Source organism: Amblyraja radiata, chromosome 8 (genome assembly GCF_010909765.2).
Source record: "Amblyraja radiata isolate CabotCenter1 chromosome 8, sAmbRad1.1.pri, whole genome shotgun sequence".
Classification (NCBI taxonomy): domain Eukaryota; kingdom Metazoa; phylum Chordata; class Chondrichthyes; order Rajiformes; family Rajidae; genus Amblyraja; species Amblyraja radiata.
Window position 1 is genome coordinate 12,398,586 of NC_045963.1, and position 19,127 is coordinate 12,417,712.

Genomic DNA, 19,127 nt, shown 5'->3' on the forward strand with positions numbered 1-19,127 from the left:
GAAAAAGTTTTTTCTCACCTCAGTCTTAAATGGCCTCCCCTTTATTCTAAGACTGTGGCCCCTGGTTCTGGACTCGCCCAGCATTGGGAACATTTTTCCTGCATCCAGTCCTTTTATAATTCATCCAAATAATGAATCTCAGAATCACATCTGCAATCACGGGAACTTAATCTCCTAACTGCCAAATCCCCTAAAACTTGCTGTCTTGACCTTTCTCTTCTTGCTATAGCTGGGCAATTCTTGATGCATTAATGTGGTTTCAGCAGCACTCCCCAGGGGAACCCTTCCCCCCCCCCCCCCCCCCTTCTGGCGAAAGGGTGAATAGATATTTCTCGAATTCTCCATCTTGCACCTAAATTAGAACAGAAGGACACCATTCAGTTCGTCAAATGTATACTGGGGTTCCCAGGGATCAATCTCATTAATCCCATACACCCTGTTCTTATTTTCACAGAATTTATTCTCTGTCACACATACCCATCTTTTTGCTATTCATTATTTTTGTTATTAAGCTACAGTAAGGAGTAATTAACAGTTGACAATTCACCTATCAATATATCTGTGGGATGTGAATGGAAATAACAGCACCCAGAGTAAACCCACGCAGTCACAGAACAAACCTGAAAGCAAGATCAGGAGTAAACAGAAAGCTTATTTGCAATGCTTTTATTTTGTTAAAGGTGCTAAATCATACGTGTTGATTTTAAATTATGGTCAGACGCTGTTTTTGTTTGACTGTCCAGCTATGTACTTGAACATCTGTCAGTATTGTAAACTGGATGTTGATGAATTGCTAACTTTCATGGCCATTTTGTTTCATTTGGTTTTCAAAATGTTGACCACAAATGCATGATCGCAAACGTTGATAAATCAATGCATAATTCAACTTATCTTTTTTTTAAGATAACTTCCAGACAGTGCAACTGTTGGCCTTGATTTTAGAGCTGCTCACTTTCTGTGTAGAGCATCACACATATCATATCAAGAACTATATCATGAACAAAGATTTGCTGCGAAGGGTTTTGGTACTGATGAATTCAAAACATGCCTTTCTAGCCTTATGTAAGTTGATATTTGTGAGGTAAAACTAATGACCAAATATCCTTTGTAATTATTTATCCTTTGCTTTGGTTCTTCAACAATTTATAAGGATTTTTTTTTTTTAAATTAGAATTCAATAGCTGGTTATACTAACGTGTACAGTATTGGTTGATAGCACCAAGTAATTAAGATGAGGATTTGAAATGTTGGAGGAGTTGTACATTAAAGGCTGTGGTGTATCCACAAACCGATTTCAAAGATGATGTATGGTATGCAATTCGCTCCAACCATGCACCTCCATACCCAGATCTTAACAAAGTCCAGGTTACTGTATCCCCAAACCAGAACTTCCATCCAAACAGCAACATTTTATGCAGTAAAACAATTGGTATATACATTTTCAATCCAAAGCTGTAAATAAATAATTCAATTTTGAGACCATCTTTGGCATTGCTAAAAAAAAATTATTTGATGTTTTTAAGTTTACGGAAAGGAGCACATAAAATGTTTATTTTTAAAGTAGAACTGTGCTGATCAATCTGGAAGTTTATTTGCCATTTTTGACTAACCCAGTTATTACCATTCACAAGATTATTCATGTTTAAATTGGAAATCTCATTGTCAAAAGTGTGTTGGGTGTGTGCAAATTGTGCTGCGTTGTTTTTACTGTACAAAATGAGTTGTTCAAAGAAGTACATAGCACTGAAACAGGCCCTTCAGCCCAATTTGTTCATGACAACTAAGGTGTGTTTGGACAGATCACTCTAAACCTTTCCCATGTCTTTTAAATGTTATTATTGCTTCTGCCTCCACCACTTCCCCGTGAGTTCATTCCATATATGCACCATCATCTGTGTGCAAAAGCTGCACAGTACTCCATGTGCAGTCTCACCAACATTTGTACAGCTGGAATATGACATCCCAGCTCTTGGTCTCCTCGATCTCTGTTCTTCTAGGGCCCTGCCAAACACAATCACAAGGACATAATTGTGTTTGTCCTCCCCTTGATAAACTTCCTAAAATGTATCACTTTCCACTTTTCTGAGTTAAATTCCATCTGGTTTTCCTTTACCACTTTCCCAAGTTCTTGAACCCAGGTATAACAAACAATAAGTCAAAGAGAAATCTGTTATGTCCATTCACCCACTTCCATCTATAATAGATTTAACAAGGTAAAGTGTATTAGGGCAAAACTTCCAAAATGCAGATGTATTTTAGTTGGCAAAGTAGAAATAAATATTGATCCAGAAACCTAAGAATACATGTGCATTCATTTCTGGATTATTTTATGTTTCTGTTTTTTGGGGGGGGGGGGGGGGAATCATTTTTACACAATGACAAGGATTAAAGGATCCTGAAGAATTGAGTGCATGAGTTTCACGTTGTGATTTTGTAGATTGAAGAATTAAGGAAGGTAACTTGGCTAGAGGGTGCACTAAAGTTTGTGCCACTGATGCTGATTAATTATGCTAATATCCAACTTGAAGCCATTTGTCATTGTGGGAGTCAGAATACATTCAGTCTTGCCGGTGGTGAGTCCATCAGGATGTGATGTCAAGAGTGTTTAATTGTCATGTATATCGGCGACAGAACAGTGAAATTCGTGCTTGCAGCAGCTTAACAGGCCAGTAAATGAACTAACAGATAAATAATAATCAAAAATTTCAAGAAATTAATATGCATAATACTTAGGTGGCACTTTCCTAGGTAACACTATATCTAAGTAACACTCTAACACTCTACCTAGGTAATACTAGGTAGCCACAGAATTGGAGATACTGAAGAACAGTAAGAATGGAGCCCTGCAAGTCAGAGAGCAACTCCGTAACTCTATTTCCTTTTAAGAATGACTATATATTGGCTGATTGACTAGAACTGCAAGGGAGGTTTATGATGAAGATGATCTGAAATATACCAGTGGAAGAGAGTGGATAAAATAACGGCAGAACTTGGTGAGTTTGAATTGCAGTTCCAAGAATGATGGTGTGGCATGATAGGAGGATGCCTGGCTGAAAGGTGAATGTAATTGGATGGCCGTAAGCTTTCATGGACTGTGGAGACAAACAATTGTAATGGTCTTGGGGGATTCCATTAGTTTTGAAAAGGGCAATACAAATGCTATTATTATTCATGGGATCAAGCAGAAGTTGTTGTTCAGGAGAATGGTGCTGGTGTTGGGTTTTGAAGCTTGTGAATTTTGTAAAGGAGAGTGGGGAGAATCAGCAGAGGTGGGGTGGAACATGAATCTCAAAAGGAATGAAGTGTTCTCTTGGACAAAAGCACAAAATGCTGGAAATGCTCAGCAGGCCAGGCAATGTTTACAGGAAGAGAAACTGAGTTAATGTTTCAGGTTGAAGAGCCTTTGTCAGACAACCCGAAACATTAAATCTTGTTGCTCTTCTCACAGATGTGGTATGACGCTGAATATTACCCGCGTTTTCTGTTTTAGATTTCTAGCATCATCTTTTTTCATTTGTGATCTTTTGGACTTTGGTTCCATGAATTGATTACGAGTTGATAAGTGGTTTAATAGGATTTGACCACAGAAATTGTCCTCAATTAACAGGCAGCCTTTCAATATTTTACATCAGTATTTTCTCCCCCTGAAAATAGGTGCACTGCGTTTTATGAGGAGAATCATTGGACTGAAGGATGAATTCTATAACCGTTATATTACTAAAGGAAACCTCTTTGAGCCAGTTATAAATGCCTTTTTGGGTAATGGAACCCGATATAATCTGCTCAATTCAGCAATAATTGAACTCTTCGAATTTATCAGAGTGGTAAGGCGCTTTTATGTAATAGCATGTAGTAAATGTTTTCACACTTTTTTTGGGGGGGGAGGTTAAAATTTTGCGCACAAATTTTCTGGTACCGTTTTTTACAGTTCTGAGAAGTGTGTGATCTGTTCTTTTATTATACATTTTTTACCACAGGAGGATATCAAGTCACTGACAACGCATATAGTTGACAACTTCTACAAAGCACTTGAACATATAGAATATGTGCAAACATTTAAGGGACTGAAGTTAAGATATGAACAAGAGAGGGATAGACTTCAAAATCAGAAACTAAGCAGGTATGAAATTAATTAATGGGCCTTTTTCTCCCCTCTACCTGTTCCAACTTTATCTCTCAACCTATTTCTTTGGTGTAGCTTTGAGTTATCAACCATTTTTCTATTTTGTACTATTCCAGTGCATAATGTTTAGGTCACTACCCAAGAGAACAGTGGGGGCAAATCCACTGAGTATGTTCAGGATAAACTGCTATATTTTAACGTTAAGAAAATGTGGGGTTAGTGTCAGAAGGTGGCACTACAGGCAGACGGGAGAGGCTGACTGGTTTACTGCTGCTATTTCTTACATTATTAAATACTGTATAAAATTGGAAGGTATGGTTTTCTAAGGAGGCCTTGTTCCTCGGGTAATTGACTCATAGATTTCTACGTGCATTGAACCTAAAAAATAATCTCTGTTTTTACACAATGCTGTGTGCTTTGCAGTGATTGCCTTCTGATCATGACAATGAGCCGCATACACTATAAAAATTGCCTTAATGGTGTGATCAGGCATGTAAAATTTTTAAGGGATTCAGACAAATTTCAACTGAGAAATGGGTGAAGTACTGTAACAATAAGTACAAATGACAATGGGCTAGAAGTCAACTCGAGAAACACAAACTTTGAAGTAACTCCGCGGGCCAGGCAGCATTTCAGGAACACTTGAAAAGATTGTTTCAGGTCGGGATTCTTCAGACTGATTGTGGTGGGATGGAGGGTGGAGGGGAGAGAAAACTAGAAAACAATGGGGGCAGAATAAATCTGGATACAGGAGGTGGTTGGACAAAGGCCAGATATGAAAAGACGAAAAGCGAGAGATAAGTATAGATCGCAAGAAATTGCAGAGAATTATGGTCGCAGCCCAGACCATCACACAAACCAATCTCTATTCCATCAACTCCATCTACACTTCATGCTGACTCAGCAAGGCTAACAGCATAATCAAGGACTAGTCACGTCCCCAACACTCCCTCTTCTCCCCTCTCTTATCAGGCATGAGGCACAGAAGTGTGAAAACACATATCTCTAGATACAGGGACAGTTTCTTCCCAGCTGTTATCAGACACCTAAACCATCCTACCACTAACTAGAGAGAGGTCCTGACCTACCATCTACCTAATTGGAGAACTTTGGACTCTCTTTAATCTGACTTTTCTGGATATTATCTTGCACTAAATGTCATTGCTATACTGGGCGGCTTTATTGTAATCACGTATTATCTTTCAGCTGACTGAATAGCACGCAACAAAAAAGCTTTTCGCTGTACCTCAGTACACGTGACAATAAACTAAAGCAAACTAAGCCAAAAGGTCACTTATTTATGTTCTCCATGGCTGCTGCCTGACCTGCTGAGTTACTCCAGCACTTTGTCTTTTTTTATAAACCATCATTCGCAGTTTGTTGTTTCTCCAAAGATCAACTCGATACTGACGTAATGTTTAAACTAGAAAAGTGTTAGAAGATTAAATATTTTAAATACATTGAGAAAATGTAGTTTCAATGCAAATACAGACAATCCAAGGTTATAACAAAAACTGTTAATTTGCGACTTTCATTTGATTGTTCTGCAATTTGGGTTGGTGACAGTTATAATTGGTCAAAAAGCATGAGAAAATGTCAGCTGCAGTTTGATTCTGTTGGAAATAAATGTGCGCCACTTGAATTTTTCAATGGGTTCTTTGTATTTGAATTGAAAACTAACTGGAAAAAGGTTTTCAATGGGAATAACTAGATAGGTAAAATAGATTGCATAAAGTCAATCCAGATTTTACATACCAACAAGTAATTGTTGCATGTCAGTAATGCATACAACACACTACATGGTGTTACTTCTGTACAGCAGCACTGACTGGCAGCACATGTCGGGTTGCGATATTTGGCGGAGCTTATAATAATAAAACACTACATTGGTTAGTAAGTAAAGTAACCAATCTACATCTTTCCTTGTAAGAATAGAAAGTGAGACACGTCTAAAATAAAGCGATATATAAGTATATGAGGTGCTGGTAGCTCCAACACGGTATGAGGAATGCGGTCCGGGCCCCATTGATTTAGTGTGAGATGTTGTGATCTCAGCAATACGATACGCATGCTCAGCTCTGGCCAGGGTTAGTTCAGTATCACGGAGTAATTCATCACGGACTTTATCACTGAGGATCCCATCCACCAGTCTGTCACATACGAGTTCATCACACAGATTAGCAAAACGGCAGCGTGCAGCAATATGTTTCAGATCGCTGATGTAATTTCCGACAGGCACACCTTGTTGCTGGGTTTGAGCAAAAAAATTTAGTACGTTCCAGTATGGAGTTGGCGCGAAGGTCACATAGCTGTCTGAATTTAGTGAGCAGAATGTCGGGATCATCAATAGTTTCAGCAGGTACCATGATCTGTTTGTTGTGATCCAGAACTGTGGGAGCAAAGTCGAATGCTCTGCTCGTTTGATAACTTCTGGGCCAGCGACGTTGAGAAGTATAGAGGCACAGTGTTCTGGTGGAACGTTCAGATGAGCAGCATGGATGTAATGGTTGAAATCGCGCTCGAAAATCCGCCAACATTCAGCGACATCTGCGTCAAAAATCAGAGGGTCGGGATTACGGAATGAGCTGGCCATAGCAACACGAGAAGAGGGACAAAACGGGTGAAAATAAAACACTGGAAATAAATTTTTAAAAGATATTGTTAAATGGGGAGTGGGTTGACCTTGTCGGACACCATGTTGAATGAATCAAACATACTCACTGATCTGGTACAACAGTATTTATTGAGTAATGCATACAGCATATTACTTCTACTGTGCAGCAGCACTGACTGGCAGCACATGTCGGGTTGTGATAATATGAATGGTGGTAGTAGGCAAAGCTTATAATAATAAACACTACATTGGTTAGTAAGTAAAGTAACCAATCTACAGATATGTCCATTTGTGAACCTAACTTTAGGCAGATTTCGAATCTGAGAAATTCAACATTACACTGATGTTATGGGGGTTTTTGCAGAACTTGTTAATTCATTGTTTGTATTGTGTGATTTTTAATTCAAGTGTGCCATCCATATTGCGTAATAACCGTTACCGGAGAGATGCACGAGCTTTGGATGATGATGAAGAGATGTGGTTTAATGAGGAAGAAGAAGAAGAAGAAGAAGAAGAAGGAGAAGCTCTTGTACCCCATGTTGAGAAATCAAAACCTGACGATGACTATCCTGACAGTTATGGAAAATTTCTGGAGACGAAAAAGGGTACAATAACTTTTAGCTTTCTGACAGTACATTTTTATTTTAATGAACAGGATTTTCCTGTGGCAGTAAGCAGTATGCTTGGGTCTGCTAGCAATAACGTTTATGCTATGTTTATAAGTGAGGATAGGATTGGGACTGCCATGAGAATGAGGAAGTTAAGAATATAAGAAAGAGGAGTGGAGTAGGTTATCTGACTCTTCCCGTCTGCTCAGCCTTTCATCAAGATCATGGCTGATATGCTATCTCAGTGCCGATTTCTAGTACTATCCCCTTATCCATCAAATCCCCGAATGTGTACATGTCTACTGGTTTCTTTGAAATTAACCCAACGACTGAGCCTCTATTTCCTTCCGTGAGAGAATTCCAAAGGTGCAGCACCACCTTGAATGAGGAAATTTCTCTTAATTCTCGGTCCTAGTGGCATATCCCTTGTACTGAAACTATGCCCCTGGTCCTCGGCAAGAGGAAGTGTCTTCCCTGCATCTAACCTGTTCAAATCAGTCAGAATTTTGTAAATTTCAAGGAGATCTAGAGAACACGTGCTTCATATAGTTGATTTCTCCTCATATAATTAGCATGTCATCTCTGGAACCAGTTTTGTGAATCGTTGCTGAAATCCCTCTACAGTAAACATATCTTCTCTTGAGTAAAGAAAGCAAAACTGCACACAATGCTCCAGATCTGGTTTCCAAGTTGTGTGTATTTACAATAAGGCTTCATTACTCCTAAATGTAATGGTTCCTTTTAAATATCAACATTACCTATTTGCTCATCATTTAACAAATCCTATCCTTTTCTGCTTTGTGCATCAGAGTTGATAAAGCTGCATGTTTCCACATTCTATTTGATTTCCTTAGTTATCACCCGCTCACTGGATGTCCATAACTGTTAAAGATATGTCCATAACTCTTAAAGCCACTTTACACCCTTCAATGTACCCACACTACCCCAAACAGTTCAGAATCATTACATAATTGACACAGATTGCGAAGAGCCAAGGCCCACTCATAATAGTAGGTATGTTACAATACAGCAGCGGCGCTGCAATTCTGCCACTGGCCGTGTGCGCGATTTTGCCGCTTTTGGGGGGGGGGGGGGGGGCGGGGTTAAAACGCGTTTTTTTTCCGACCTGGTCCTGGATTATATTTTGTTGGAGTGCAAGATTTTGCTAAAGAATCGTTCCAACGGCCATTCTGTGTGTTTTTTTTTTTTTTTTAATTGCCCGACAAGTTAATCGCTGGAGTGATTTTAAAATCAGCTTCTGAAGCCGACAATGGGAACGGATTTTACGTAGGGGACAGGTAAAAGAAAGTTGTTTATTTTTATTTATTTTTTTTTTTTTTCCACTTAAATTTTTATTGATTTTTAAGAGATATATACAAAACAGTGCAACACCATCACCATAAATAAAACAAAGTAAGAAAAACAGCAATCAAAATTAAAAAATAAGTAGATCGGGGGGGAAAAAAAAGAAGTAAATAAATAAACAAATTGGAAGACCGTGTGGTTCACTTACCAAATTAAAAAAAGAAAAAACATTACATTGATTAGTTATCTGGAGATAATTCAACATTCATACAAACATACCATCTAGTTCTATATAACGCAATCTTCCCATATCTAGCTCGGCATTTATCTAATTGGTGTCATGGCTCAAATAAACAGTCCATTTTTCCCAGATCTTCTCAAATGAATTCTCCTTGACTCAAGGAATATGTCAATTTCTCCATATTAAAGATGTCTCGCACAATTTCTAACCACTGTTCCTGTTTTGGACTTTTTTCATTAAGCCACTGCCTGGTAATAATAATAATAATGGATGGGATTTATATAGCGCCTTTCTAGATACTCAAGGCGCTTTACATCGCATTATTCATTCACTCCTCAGTCACACTCGGTGGTGGTGAGCTACTTCTGTAGCCACAGCTGCCCTGGGGCAGACTGACGGAAGCGTGGCTGCTAATCTGTGCCTACGGCCCCTCCGACCACCACCAATCACTCACACACATTTACAATGGCCTTCTTACTTGCTGCAAGCAAAACTTTAATCAAATATGTATCTTCTATTTTTACACTATCTTTAATACGCCCCAGATACATCACAGGGCAGGTATTTGGGATTTTATAACCCAAGATATTATTTACAGCTGCATTAACATTTTCCCAGTATGACCTTATCTTTACACAGTTCCAGAAAATGTGCGAGTGGTCTGCCTCCGTACTCCCACACAGCCTCCAACAGTGTTGTTGGACAGCAAGTTGTCTGCTTTTTATTTTGGGTGTTATAAAAAAGCGAGATAGATTCTTCCAGCAAAATTCTCTGCATACTAGTGAGCTTGTGGATGAACATTGTGTTTCACACATTTGATACCATTCTTCTTCTGTTATTTGAATCTTTAATTCTGCTTCCCATTTTGTTTTTATGTAGAGCGTTGATTCTCCCCCGCTTCCCACCAGAGCTTGGTAGAAAGCAGAGATGACCCGAGACCCCTTCTGTTTGTATGCATCCACAATCACCTTGATAACATTATTTGAAGTTTCATCTAGTTCTGGCCTTATCTCTTTTGTAAAGTAATCTCTTAATTGCAAGTATCTAAAAAAATCTTTGTTTTCGAGACCATACTTTGACTTTAAATCTTGGAAGCTCATAAACTTGCCATTTTCTGAAACTGTATACATTGCCGTTATGCCTTTTTGTGCCCATTCTTTGAATTTTGAATCATACACCCCTGGCTTAAACTTTGAGTCATATGCAAACCACTTCAATGCGTGAACCCCTCTTTTTAATTTGTATTTTTCCACTATAACATTCCATATTTCTAACGTAAATGCTACTATTGGATCCATAGCATGTCTCAAAGCCCCTCTCAGATATTTGTCTCCCACCAAAATCTGGGTCTGGTAACCCTGTATCTCCCTTTCCATTTCTTTCCATCGAGATTCATAATCAGGTCTACACCAACAAGCCAGAGGTCTGAGTTGAGCTGCATAAAAGTATTTCCTCAGATTTGGTAAAGCCATTCCACCCTTGCTTTTCGGCAGTTGAAGTGTTGTTAGTTTTATTCTTGGTTTTTTGCTATTCCAAATGAATCTAGAGATTTTATCCCAGGTTATGAATTTATCTCGGGGGACATTAATTGGGAGAGATTGGAAAAAATATAGTAGTTTAGGTAGGATATTCATTTTTACCGTTTGTATTCCCGCACTGAAGTCTAGAGGAAGGGTCGACCACCTTTCAACATCCTTTTTGATGTTTTCTTCAATTTTGTTATAATTAGTTTCAAACAAGTTGGAAAGTGTTTTGGTTATAGTTACACCAAGATACTGCATCATTTTAGAGTTCCATTTCAGATTATATGAATCTCTGATTTGTTGGGATGGAGAATAATTGAATGAAAGAATTTGTGTTTTTGTTATATTCAATTTATACCCTGAGTAGTATCCATATGTTTCAAATAGGTTCATTAAATTTGGGAGACATATATCTGGTCGTTCAAGAAAAATAATGATATCATCAGCGAAAAGACCAATTATATGTTCTTTCCCCCCTATTTTGACCCCCTGCAGGTCTTCTCTCTGCCTTATTGCTTGTGCTAAGGGTTCAATATACAAAATGAAGAGAGTAGGAGAAAGACAGCATCCTTGCCTTGTGCCCCTATCTAACTGGATCCTTTTTGATATGTTTCCATTTACATTAATCCTAGCTGTAGGCTCCTGATATATTGTTTTAATACACCGAATTGCATCTTCATTGAAACCAAATCTCAGTACTTCATATAAGAATACCCAACTAACACTATCAAAGGCTTTTTCTGCATCTAAACTGACAAGGATCATATTTGTATCCTTTTTTTGAGCATTATCCACAATGTGGAGGGTTCTTCTAATATTATCCTGTGTTTGACGCCCCCGAATAAATCCAGTTTGGTCTTCATTAATCAGATCTGGTACAAAAGTCTCGAGTCTTTTGCAAATAATTGAGGTAAATAGTTTGTAGTCTACATTTAAAATTGAGATTGGCCTGAAATTTTTACATTGCTCATTGTCTTTGCCTTCCTTGGGTAAAATGGTAATAATTGCTTCCTTCCATGATGGGGGAGCCCTGCCCTCTTTAAGGGTCCAGTTAAAGCAAGACAGGAGCAGAGGTGTTAGCTCTTTCTTAAAGGCCTTGTACCATTCTGGTGGAAACCCACCACTGCCTGGTGATTTACTAGCCTTGAGTCTACTGATTGCAGCTTCCAGCTCCTTAACCGTAAATTGTGACGTAATGGTATTATTTTGTGTCTCACCAATGGATGGCAGATCAAGTGAGTTAAGAAAACTTCTCATTGTTCTTTCGTCAGCTGATGGTGGTTTAGAATAGAGTTTCTTATAGTATTCTTCAAATATTCTTTCTATCTCATCTGGCTCATGTGATAATTGATTGGTTTTAGGATCTCTTATTTTATGAATTGTATTAGAGGCCTGCTGTTTACGCAGGCGTCTGGCCAGGAGTCTAGTTGCTTTTGGACCTGCTTCATAATAGGTCTGCTTTATGAATCTTGCCCTTTTTTCCATATCTCCCCTGAGGATCTCATCTATCTCCCCCCTTTTTTCCTTAATCTGTTTTAGTACCAACTGATCCTGTATGTTTTTATGTTTTTTCTCCAATTCTTTCAGTTTTTCTACTTTATGTTCATACGTAGCTAGCCGGGCCTTTTTTTTGTGATGATGTCAGGGCGATCAGCTTTCCACGTATAACTGCCTTCATAGCATCCCACAGTATTACAGGATCCACGTCCCCGTTATCATTCTTTTCTATGTACCTTTTTATCTCTTCCCTTATTTGTTCCACATTTGCCTTATTATTCAAAATACCCACATTGAGCCTCCAAACAGTATTTCTTTTTCTACTATTCAGGTGTACTGTCAAGCTGATCGCACTGTGATCAGATACATCTGCCACCCCGATTTTACACTCTGTGATCCTGTGACTTTCACCCGTATTCATTAAAAAGTAATCAATCCTGGAGTAGACTGAGTGAGGTACTGAATAGTGTGTGTAGTCCCTTTCTAAAGGGTGAAGTTCTCTCCAAACATCAATTAGGCCTATTTCCTGTACTGATGTGTTAATGAACTTGGTCAGATGCTTAGGCTTGTTGTATCCAAATTATGATTCATGACCACATTGAAGTCCCCTCCACATATAAAAATACCTTCAGTCTCTAAAGCAATAATGTCAAACAGAGTTTTGAAAAAACATTTGGTACACTCTGGGGGGGCATATACATTGATCAGTGTAACAACTTTGTTTTCCAACTTTCCTTTAACTAATACATACCTTCCCTCTTTGTCCTTGACTTCTTTATGGCATTCAAATTGGACTGCATTTGTAATAAGGATAGCCACCCCTCTTTTGGCTAGTTTTATAGGAACTATAGAATGCATTTCTAAAGCCAAAGCGTTTTAGTTTCTCATGTTCTTGTTGAGGCATGTGGGTTTCTTGTAAAAATAATACCTGGGCCATTTCTTTTTTCAGTTTAGCCAGGACCTTGCTCCTTTTAACTGGATTATTCATCCCATTTACATTGAGTGACACCAATTTGATAGTATTACGTGACATTTAATTTACCTACTCCTGTCTTGCATTCATAAATCTCCAGATAACATGAAACTGTGCAGGTCTGAACATCTGGACAGCATGTGCCAAATAAAAAAAGAAAAGAAAAGAAAAAACAGTTGACTTCCAAGTAAGGGTGATTCCTTTCCACCCTGAGTCCCCGTTGGCAGGTATAGGGGAAAGCCTCCTCCCAGAAGGCCCCTCACTAGAGGTGAAACACTCCATTTCACGCATCCTAGTATCGTCCAACGTCATCCGATAGCACTTATTTTTTAGTCCAAAAGAATTTGTGACACAATAAAAGCTAGTTGGATGGGGTCTGCTCAGACTCCTGTAGTCGCTCTCTTGCTGTCTCACTCTCATTTTCGCTCCTCTTTCCAACTCTCTACCATGTCAAAGCCTGGAGAAGACACTCCATCTCTGGGTCCGCCAGCTCCTCAGCGCTGTAATCTGGTGTCTCCACGGAGTAGCCTCTCCTCCTTAACTCCTGCGCTGCAGCTTGTGCACTATGATATGTGCATGTTCCTGAGTCCCAGTGAATACGCATCTTGTCCAGCGGGGTCTGGAAGGGGACACCTCTCTCCTTCAGGGTCCTCTTTATTCCCTTATATGCCTTGCGCTTCTGGACAACCTCCGTTGCATAGTCGTGGTCAAATGATAGACGGTCGCCCACCAATCATTATCTTCTTTCCCCAGGCCTTTTTCAATACCATTTCTTTGGTATTAAACTCCAGGAAATTTACCACTATAGACCTAGGTGGTGAATTACCTTCCGGGTTGCGAGCCAAAGCTCTGTGCGCGCGCTGGATCCATACGTTGGTGTCCGTTGTTATTACGAGTTCAGTTTTTAAAAGTTGCTCCACAAATTCAGACATAGATTTGCCTTCTTTCTCTTCAGGTACGCCGTAGATGCGAATGTTATTTCGTCTAGACCGTCCTTCCAAATCAGTCAGTTTTTCTTGCATGGCTTTCTGTTTTTCATAGATTTAAACAGCACATTTTTCACAGCAATGTTAATTGTCTCAGCCTCTTCGATTCGTGCTTCAGCTTTGTTTAGTCTAGTTTCATGGGCGTGGATTTGTTTGGAGTTTGCAGAAAGTTTATGATAAATTTCTTGCTTCAGTACTCTGAGTTCGGTTTTCATGTCTTCTTTGATTTCTTCTTTAAATTTATGTAAGTCCACTTTATATTCAGTCCTGAAGTCATTTATTTCCTTACTGATATTGTGGAGCATTGAGCGCACGGTTTCTGCTGAGTCATCATTTGAGCTTTGAGCTTTGTCCATCTCCGGTGAATTCTTTCTTTCTCGTCCGTCACGTTTCTTTTGACTTCTAGTTGTCGCTCCCCCACTCATTCCAAAACAGAAAACTGTGAATTATGTGGCAATTAGTGAATTAAGGGAGGCTAGTTTTAAACTTGCTATCGGGAGCTCGAAATTAAGCAGCCATCTGCTCGCGTCGCCACCGGAAGTGAAAGTTGTTTATTTATATCGATAAAAGCGTTTCTTAAGATGCATTTGATTCACATTTTAAGTTGCGAAGCGGTGATTTTTTCCCCCGAAGAACCGGCAGTGTTTTTGCTGCCGATATGGGGGACTAAAATCACCGCAACGTTCCAAATGGTCGAGTTCCAGAAAAGCCCACTCGCAAGCTGATTTAAATGGCCATTAATTTACAGGTATTAAACATTAAATTCCTTCCATTTGGCCTATAAACCCATGACAATGAGATTTAAAAATTATGTTATATTGTGAATTCTTGTGTGAATGTTATTTGGACACTTAGGCTATTTAAAAATGTCATCCTATTCTTAAGAAATGGATAGATGTTTAGATCTAGTAATTGAATTTTGTAATTAGCTACAATTAGGTAACTAACTAATTATATGCTTTAATTTCAAGTCATCTAAGTACGATTGTTTCATATTTGTTTCAGAATGCATCATTCTATAATAACTGAAAATTTCTTTCAGTTCTCTTAATTTTTAAGAACGTTATGGGCTTTTGACTGTTCTCGATCACAGCTTTTGTGTTAAGTCAATGAAAAAGCAATAGGGAACAAGATGCTAATTTCCGAGTATGAAAATGGCCATAACTTTTTAAATACTGAAGATATGAAAGTGAATTAGGTGTCAAATTAAACTTCTTTTTATGCTTTATCTGATGGGATAAATTAAAGACTTGATTTTTAAAATCTCAAAATTTTGTAACATTGCTAATAATAGTCTGACATTCTGAAACGGATCTGGTTTTTCTAATAACCAATTCTCAACTCTTATCAGTGCTTGCATTAAACCCCAATGTTCTGGGAACGTGTCCAAAATCTTCCAGAAATCCAAATACATCACATCGGCTGGTTATCCTTTTATTATTCTAGCAGATTAGTCGAAGATGATTTTCATACATTGACTGCTTAATTCCATTGATCTCTTCAAAGGGTTCTGTTATTACTTAATTATAGATTCCAATATTTTCCCCACCTCTAACGTTAGGAATAACAGTTTCGGTCATTCCCCGTTTACTCTTTCCCCTTTCTTAAAATAGTGGAGTCTTATTTGTCACCCTCCAATCCACAAGAATAATTCCAAAATCTATAGAACCCAGGGCATTGACAATCTATTAAGCCACTTTTTTCAAATGTCTGGGTTGTAGATCATCAGGTGTTCCAAGCTCAACTTGTTTAGTATTACTTTTTGACTCATACTTAGTTCTTTCATTCCATATTCTTGCTGGATCTTTGCCCCTCTAATGTATCTATCAAGTTTTCTGTGTCTCTTGTGAAGACAAACATGAAATAATTGTTTAATCCTCTACCATGTCTTTATTCTCCAATATGGATTACTGATCCTGCAGGGATTCAGCTTTTTATCTACCTGTGAAAGCTGTTGGCAGTCAAATTTTGTTGTCTAGCAGTGGAGTCTCATATTCTATCTTGTTTTACTTATCAATTTATTTGTTTACTTTTGAGTTTAAAATGCTCCCTGACATCAGGCATGCGAGTATTTCTGATAACTTCAGAAACCTCTTCCTTAGATTTTATTAGATTTTGATTTTATTTTATTATTCATCGATTAATCAATTTTCTGTTTAGGGTTTTATGCCTTAATGCATAAATTGTGCCAATTGATTGAGATAAAGCTGGAGCCAAATAGCAAGGCCCTGAGTGGAGATGTGGCCTTGTGTGATATGACTGGATCATGTGGGCTTTCTATAAATTCTACCCATGAAAATATTCTGGAAATTCTTTGCCTTTAGGCAAAGTCCCACTCCTAGTCATTTATTTTTCTCCAAAATGTAGTTAAAGGCATATTATTAATAATAATTTTCAATAATTACATTAACAGTTCAATTTATTAATCATTTGTGTTTAACCAGATTTGGAAAGAAATTGACTAGGAACGGGACTTGGCCATCAGACAAAGTTTTTCCAGAACATTTTCATGGGTGGAACTTCTAGACTGCATACATGATCCAATTTCATCACATGAAGCCCCGTAACTACTCAAGCACTTGCTATGTGTAGGAAGGAACTGCAGATGCTGGTTTATACGAAGATAGACACAAAGTGCTGGAGTAACTCAGCGGGTCAGGCAGCATGTCTGGAGAAAGGGAATACGTGGCGTTTCGGGTCGGAACACTTCCTCAGGTGTTCTGACCCGAAAAGTCACCTATTCCTTTTCTCCAGAGGTGTTGCTTGATCTGCTGAGTTACTCCAGCACTTTGTGTCTATCTTCAAGCACTTGCTAATTGGTTCTCGGATGGTCTCAGCCAGTGAATGTATCTGTGATATCAACATACTTCAGGGTGAATATGGGTTGCAGAGTCCACTCAGTTACATTGGGTCTTTGTGCCAATAGAAAAATGTACGTGATCTTAAAAATGCAGTGCAGTCGTGGCAGTGGTAGAGCTGCTGCTTCACAGCGCTATAGACCCGGGTTCGATCCTGACCTCTGATGCTATCTGTGTGGAGTTTGCACGTTCTCCCTGTGACCATTGGCACTCCAATACACCTGGACGATTTCCGACACTTCCCTACCATTCCTTGACCTCACCATCTCCATCGCAGGGGACAGACTCCTGACCGACATACATTATAAACCCACTGACTCACATGGCTATCTGGACTACACGTCTTCCCACCCTGCCCCCTGTAAAGACTCCATCCCTTACTCCCAATTCCTCCGCCTACGCCGCATCTGTTCCCAGGATGAGACATTTCATACCAGGGCATCGGAAATGTCCTCGTTCTTCAGGGAACGGGGATTCCCCTCCGCCACCATAGATGAGGCTCACACCAGGGTCTCATCCATACCCCGCAACACTGCTCTCTCTCCCCATCCCCGCACACGCAACAAGGGCAGAGTCCCTCTGGTCCTCACCTTTCACCCCACCAGCCGGCAAATACAACACATAATCCTCCGCCATTTCCGCCACCTCCAACGTGACCCCACCACTCGCCACATCTTCCCATCTCCCCCCATGTCTGCCTTCCGCAAAGACCGCTCCCTCCGCAACTCCCTCGTCAATTCTTCCCTTCCCTCCCGCACCACCCCCTCCCCGGGCACTTTCCGTTGCAACCGCAAGAAATGCAACACCTGTCCCTTCACCTCCCCCCTCGACTCCATTCAAGGTCCCAAGCAGTCGTTCCAGGTTCGACAAAGGTTCACCTGTATCTCCTCCAACCTCATCTACTGCATCCGCTGCTCTAGATGTCAGCTAATTTACATCGGTGAGACCAAGCGTAGGTTGGGCGACCGTTTCGCCGAACACATCCGCTCAGTCCGCCTTAACCCACATGACCTCCCGGTGGCTCAGCACTTCAACTCCCCCTCCCATTCCCAATCCGACCTCTCTGTCCTGGGTCTCCTCCATTGCCAGAGTGAGCAACAGCGGAAATTGGAGGAACAGCACCTCATATTCCGTCTGGGGTCCTTGCGCCCTTATGGCATCAACATTGAATTCCCCCAATTTGGCTAGCCTGTGCTTTCCCCTCCCCTTCCTTCACCCTCTAGCTGTCTCCTCCCACCCTCCCTTCCGCCCGCCCTCGGGCTCCTCCTCCTCCCTTTTTCCTTCTTTCTTTCCCCACCCCCCATCAGTCTGAAGAAGGGTTTCGACCCGAAACGTCGCCTATTTCCTTCGCTCCATAGATGCTGCTGCACCCGCTGAGTTCCTCCAGCAATTTTGTGTACCTCCCTGTGACCATGTTGATTTTTCTCCGGGTGCTCCCGTTTCCTCCAGCATTCCAAAGATATGCAGGTTTGTGGGTTAATTGGCTTCTGTAAACGCCCCTAGTGTGTAGGATGCAAAACTGGGATAACATAGGACCAGTGCACAGGTGATTGATGACCGGCGTGGACGGTGGGTCGAAGGGCCTGTTTCCGTGCTGTATCTCTACACACCTTGACTTGCATGCTGTCACAGGGTAATTTCTAGCCCAAGTAATAATATTGAATTATAAAGTGCTAAATGGGTGTTCAGCTAAATTTTCATCCTGCTTATGGTCTTCAATATGAATGCATAATTCCATTGCTTTATCCTATCCTTTCTCCCAAAATGCATCACCAAACCCAAGCAGAAAACTACTGCTTATTTCAATAGTCTGTATTCTTATGGTGTGATTTTTTTTCTTTTCTTTCATCTATCCTCTGTAAACTAGTCCAAAGCACTAATATATTGATTTTATATTCTTGTTGAAAAGAGCCAGAATCTTGGCAAATTGTTTAACTCCCAGAAATTGGTTCTGTCCAAGCTCATTGATATTTCTTCCCTAGCTAAAGAAAGTGAAGACAAGGAAAACCTTCCAAAGCGATCATCAAGTCCCAGCTTTAAGTTTACATTTTCACACACTTGTCCATCCAGTACAGCAAATGGAACCAATGGCACCAATGGTAAATCATCAGCAGCTCAGACCACTCCAGCCACTTCTACTAGTTCTTCGTCAAAGCATACCAGTCCAACTACTGCAGTGACAACAAAGGTTTGGATACTCTTCAATGTGCTGAAAATCTACCTCGTAAATCAATTACCAAACTTGTTAATTCTAAGAGTATATTTTTTTGTAATTTGACTTCTAGGCTTTGGAAAGTGAAATTCTCTTACTTCAGATTAGGGAAATACATTGATTTGAGTTTTTAAAAGAAATTTAAATAAAGTCTCCACTATACTGGTATAGTTTTCTTCTGCCTTTG

The 19,127-nt window shown here is 39.8% G+C and overlaps 1 protein-coding gene across 2 annotated transcripts in view; it reads left to right on the plus strand.

Moving 5' to 3' along the window:
• ppp4r3b (protein phosphatase 4 regulatory subunit 3B) overlaps nt 1-19,127 on the plus strand; it is a 68,287-nt gene that overhangs the window by 45,904 nt on the left and 3,256 nt on the right. For both annotated transcript variants that reach the window (XM_033025179.1, XM_033025178.1), the window contains 5 exons: nt 904-1,062; nt 3,655-3,824; nt 3,978-4,120; nt 7,146-7,342; nt 18,711-18,916. In XM_033025179.1, the coding sequence (XP_032881070.1) occupies nt 904-1,062; nt 3,655-3,824; nt 3,978-4,120; nt 7,146-7,342; nt 18,711-18,916 (875 nt within the window). The remainder of the gene's footprint in view (nt 1-903; nt 1,063-3,654; nt 3,825-3,977; nt 4,121-7,145; nt 7,343-18,710; nt 18,917-19,127) is intronic.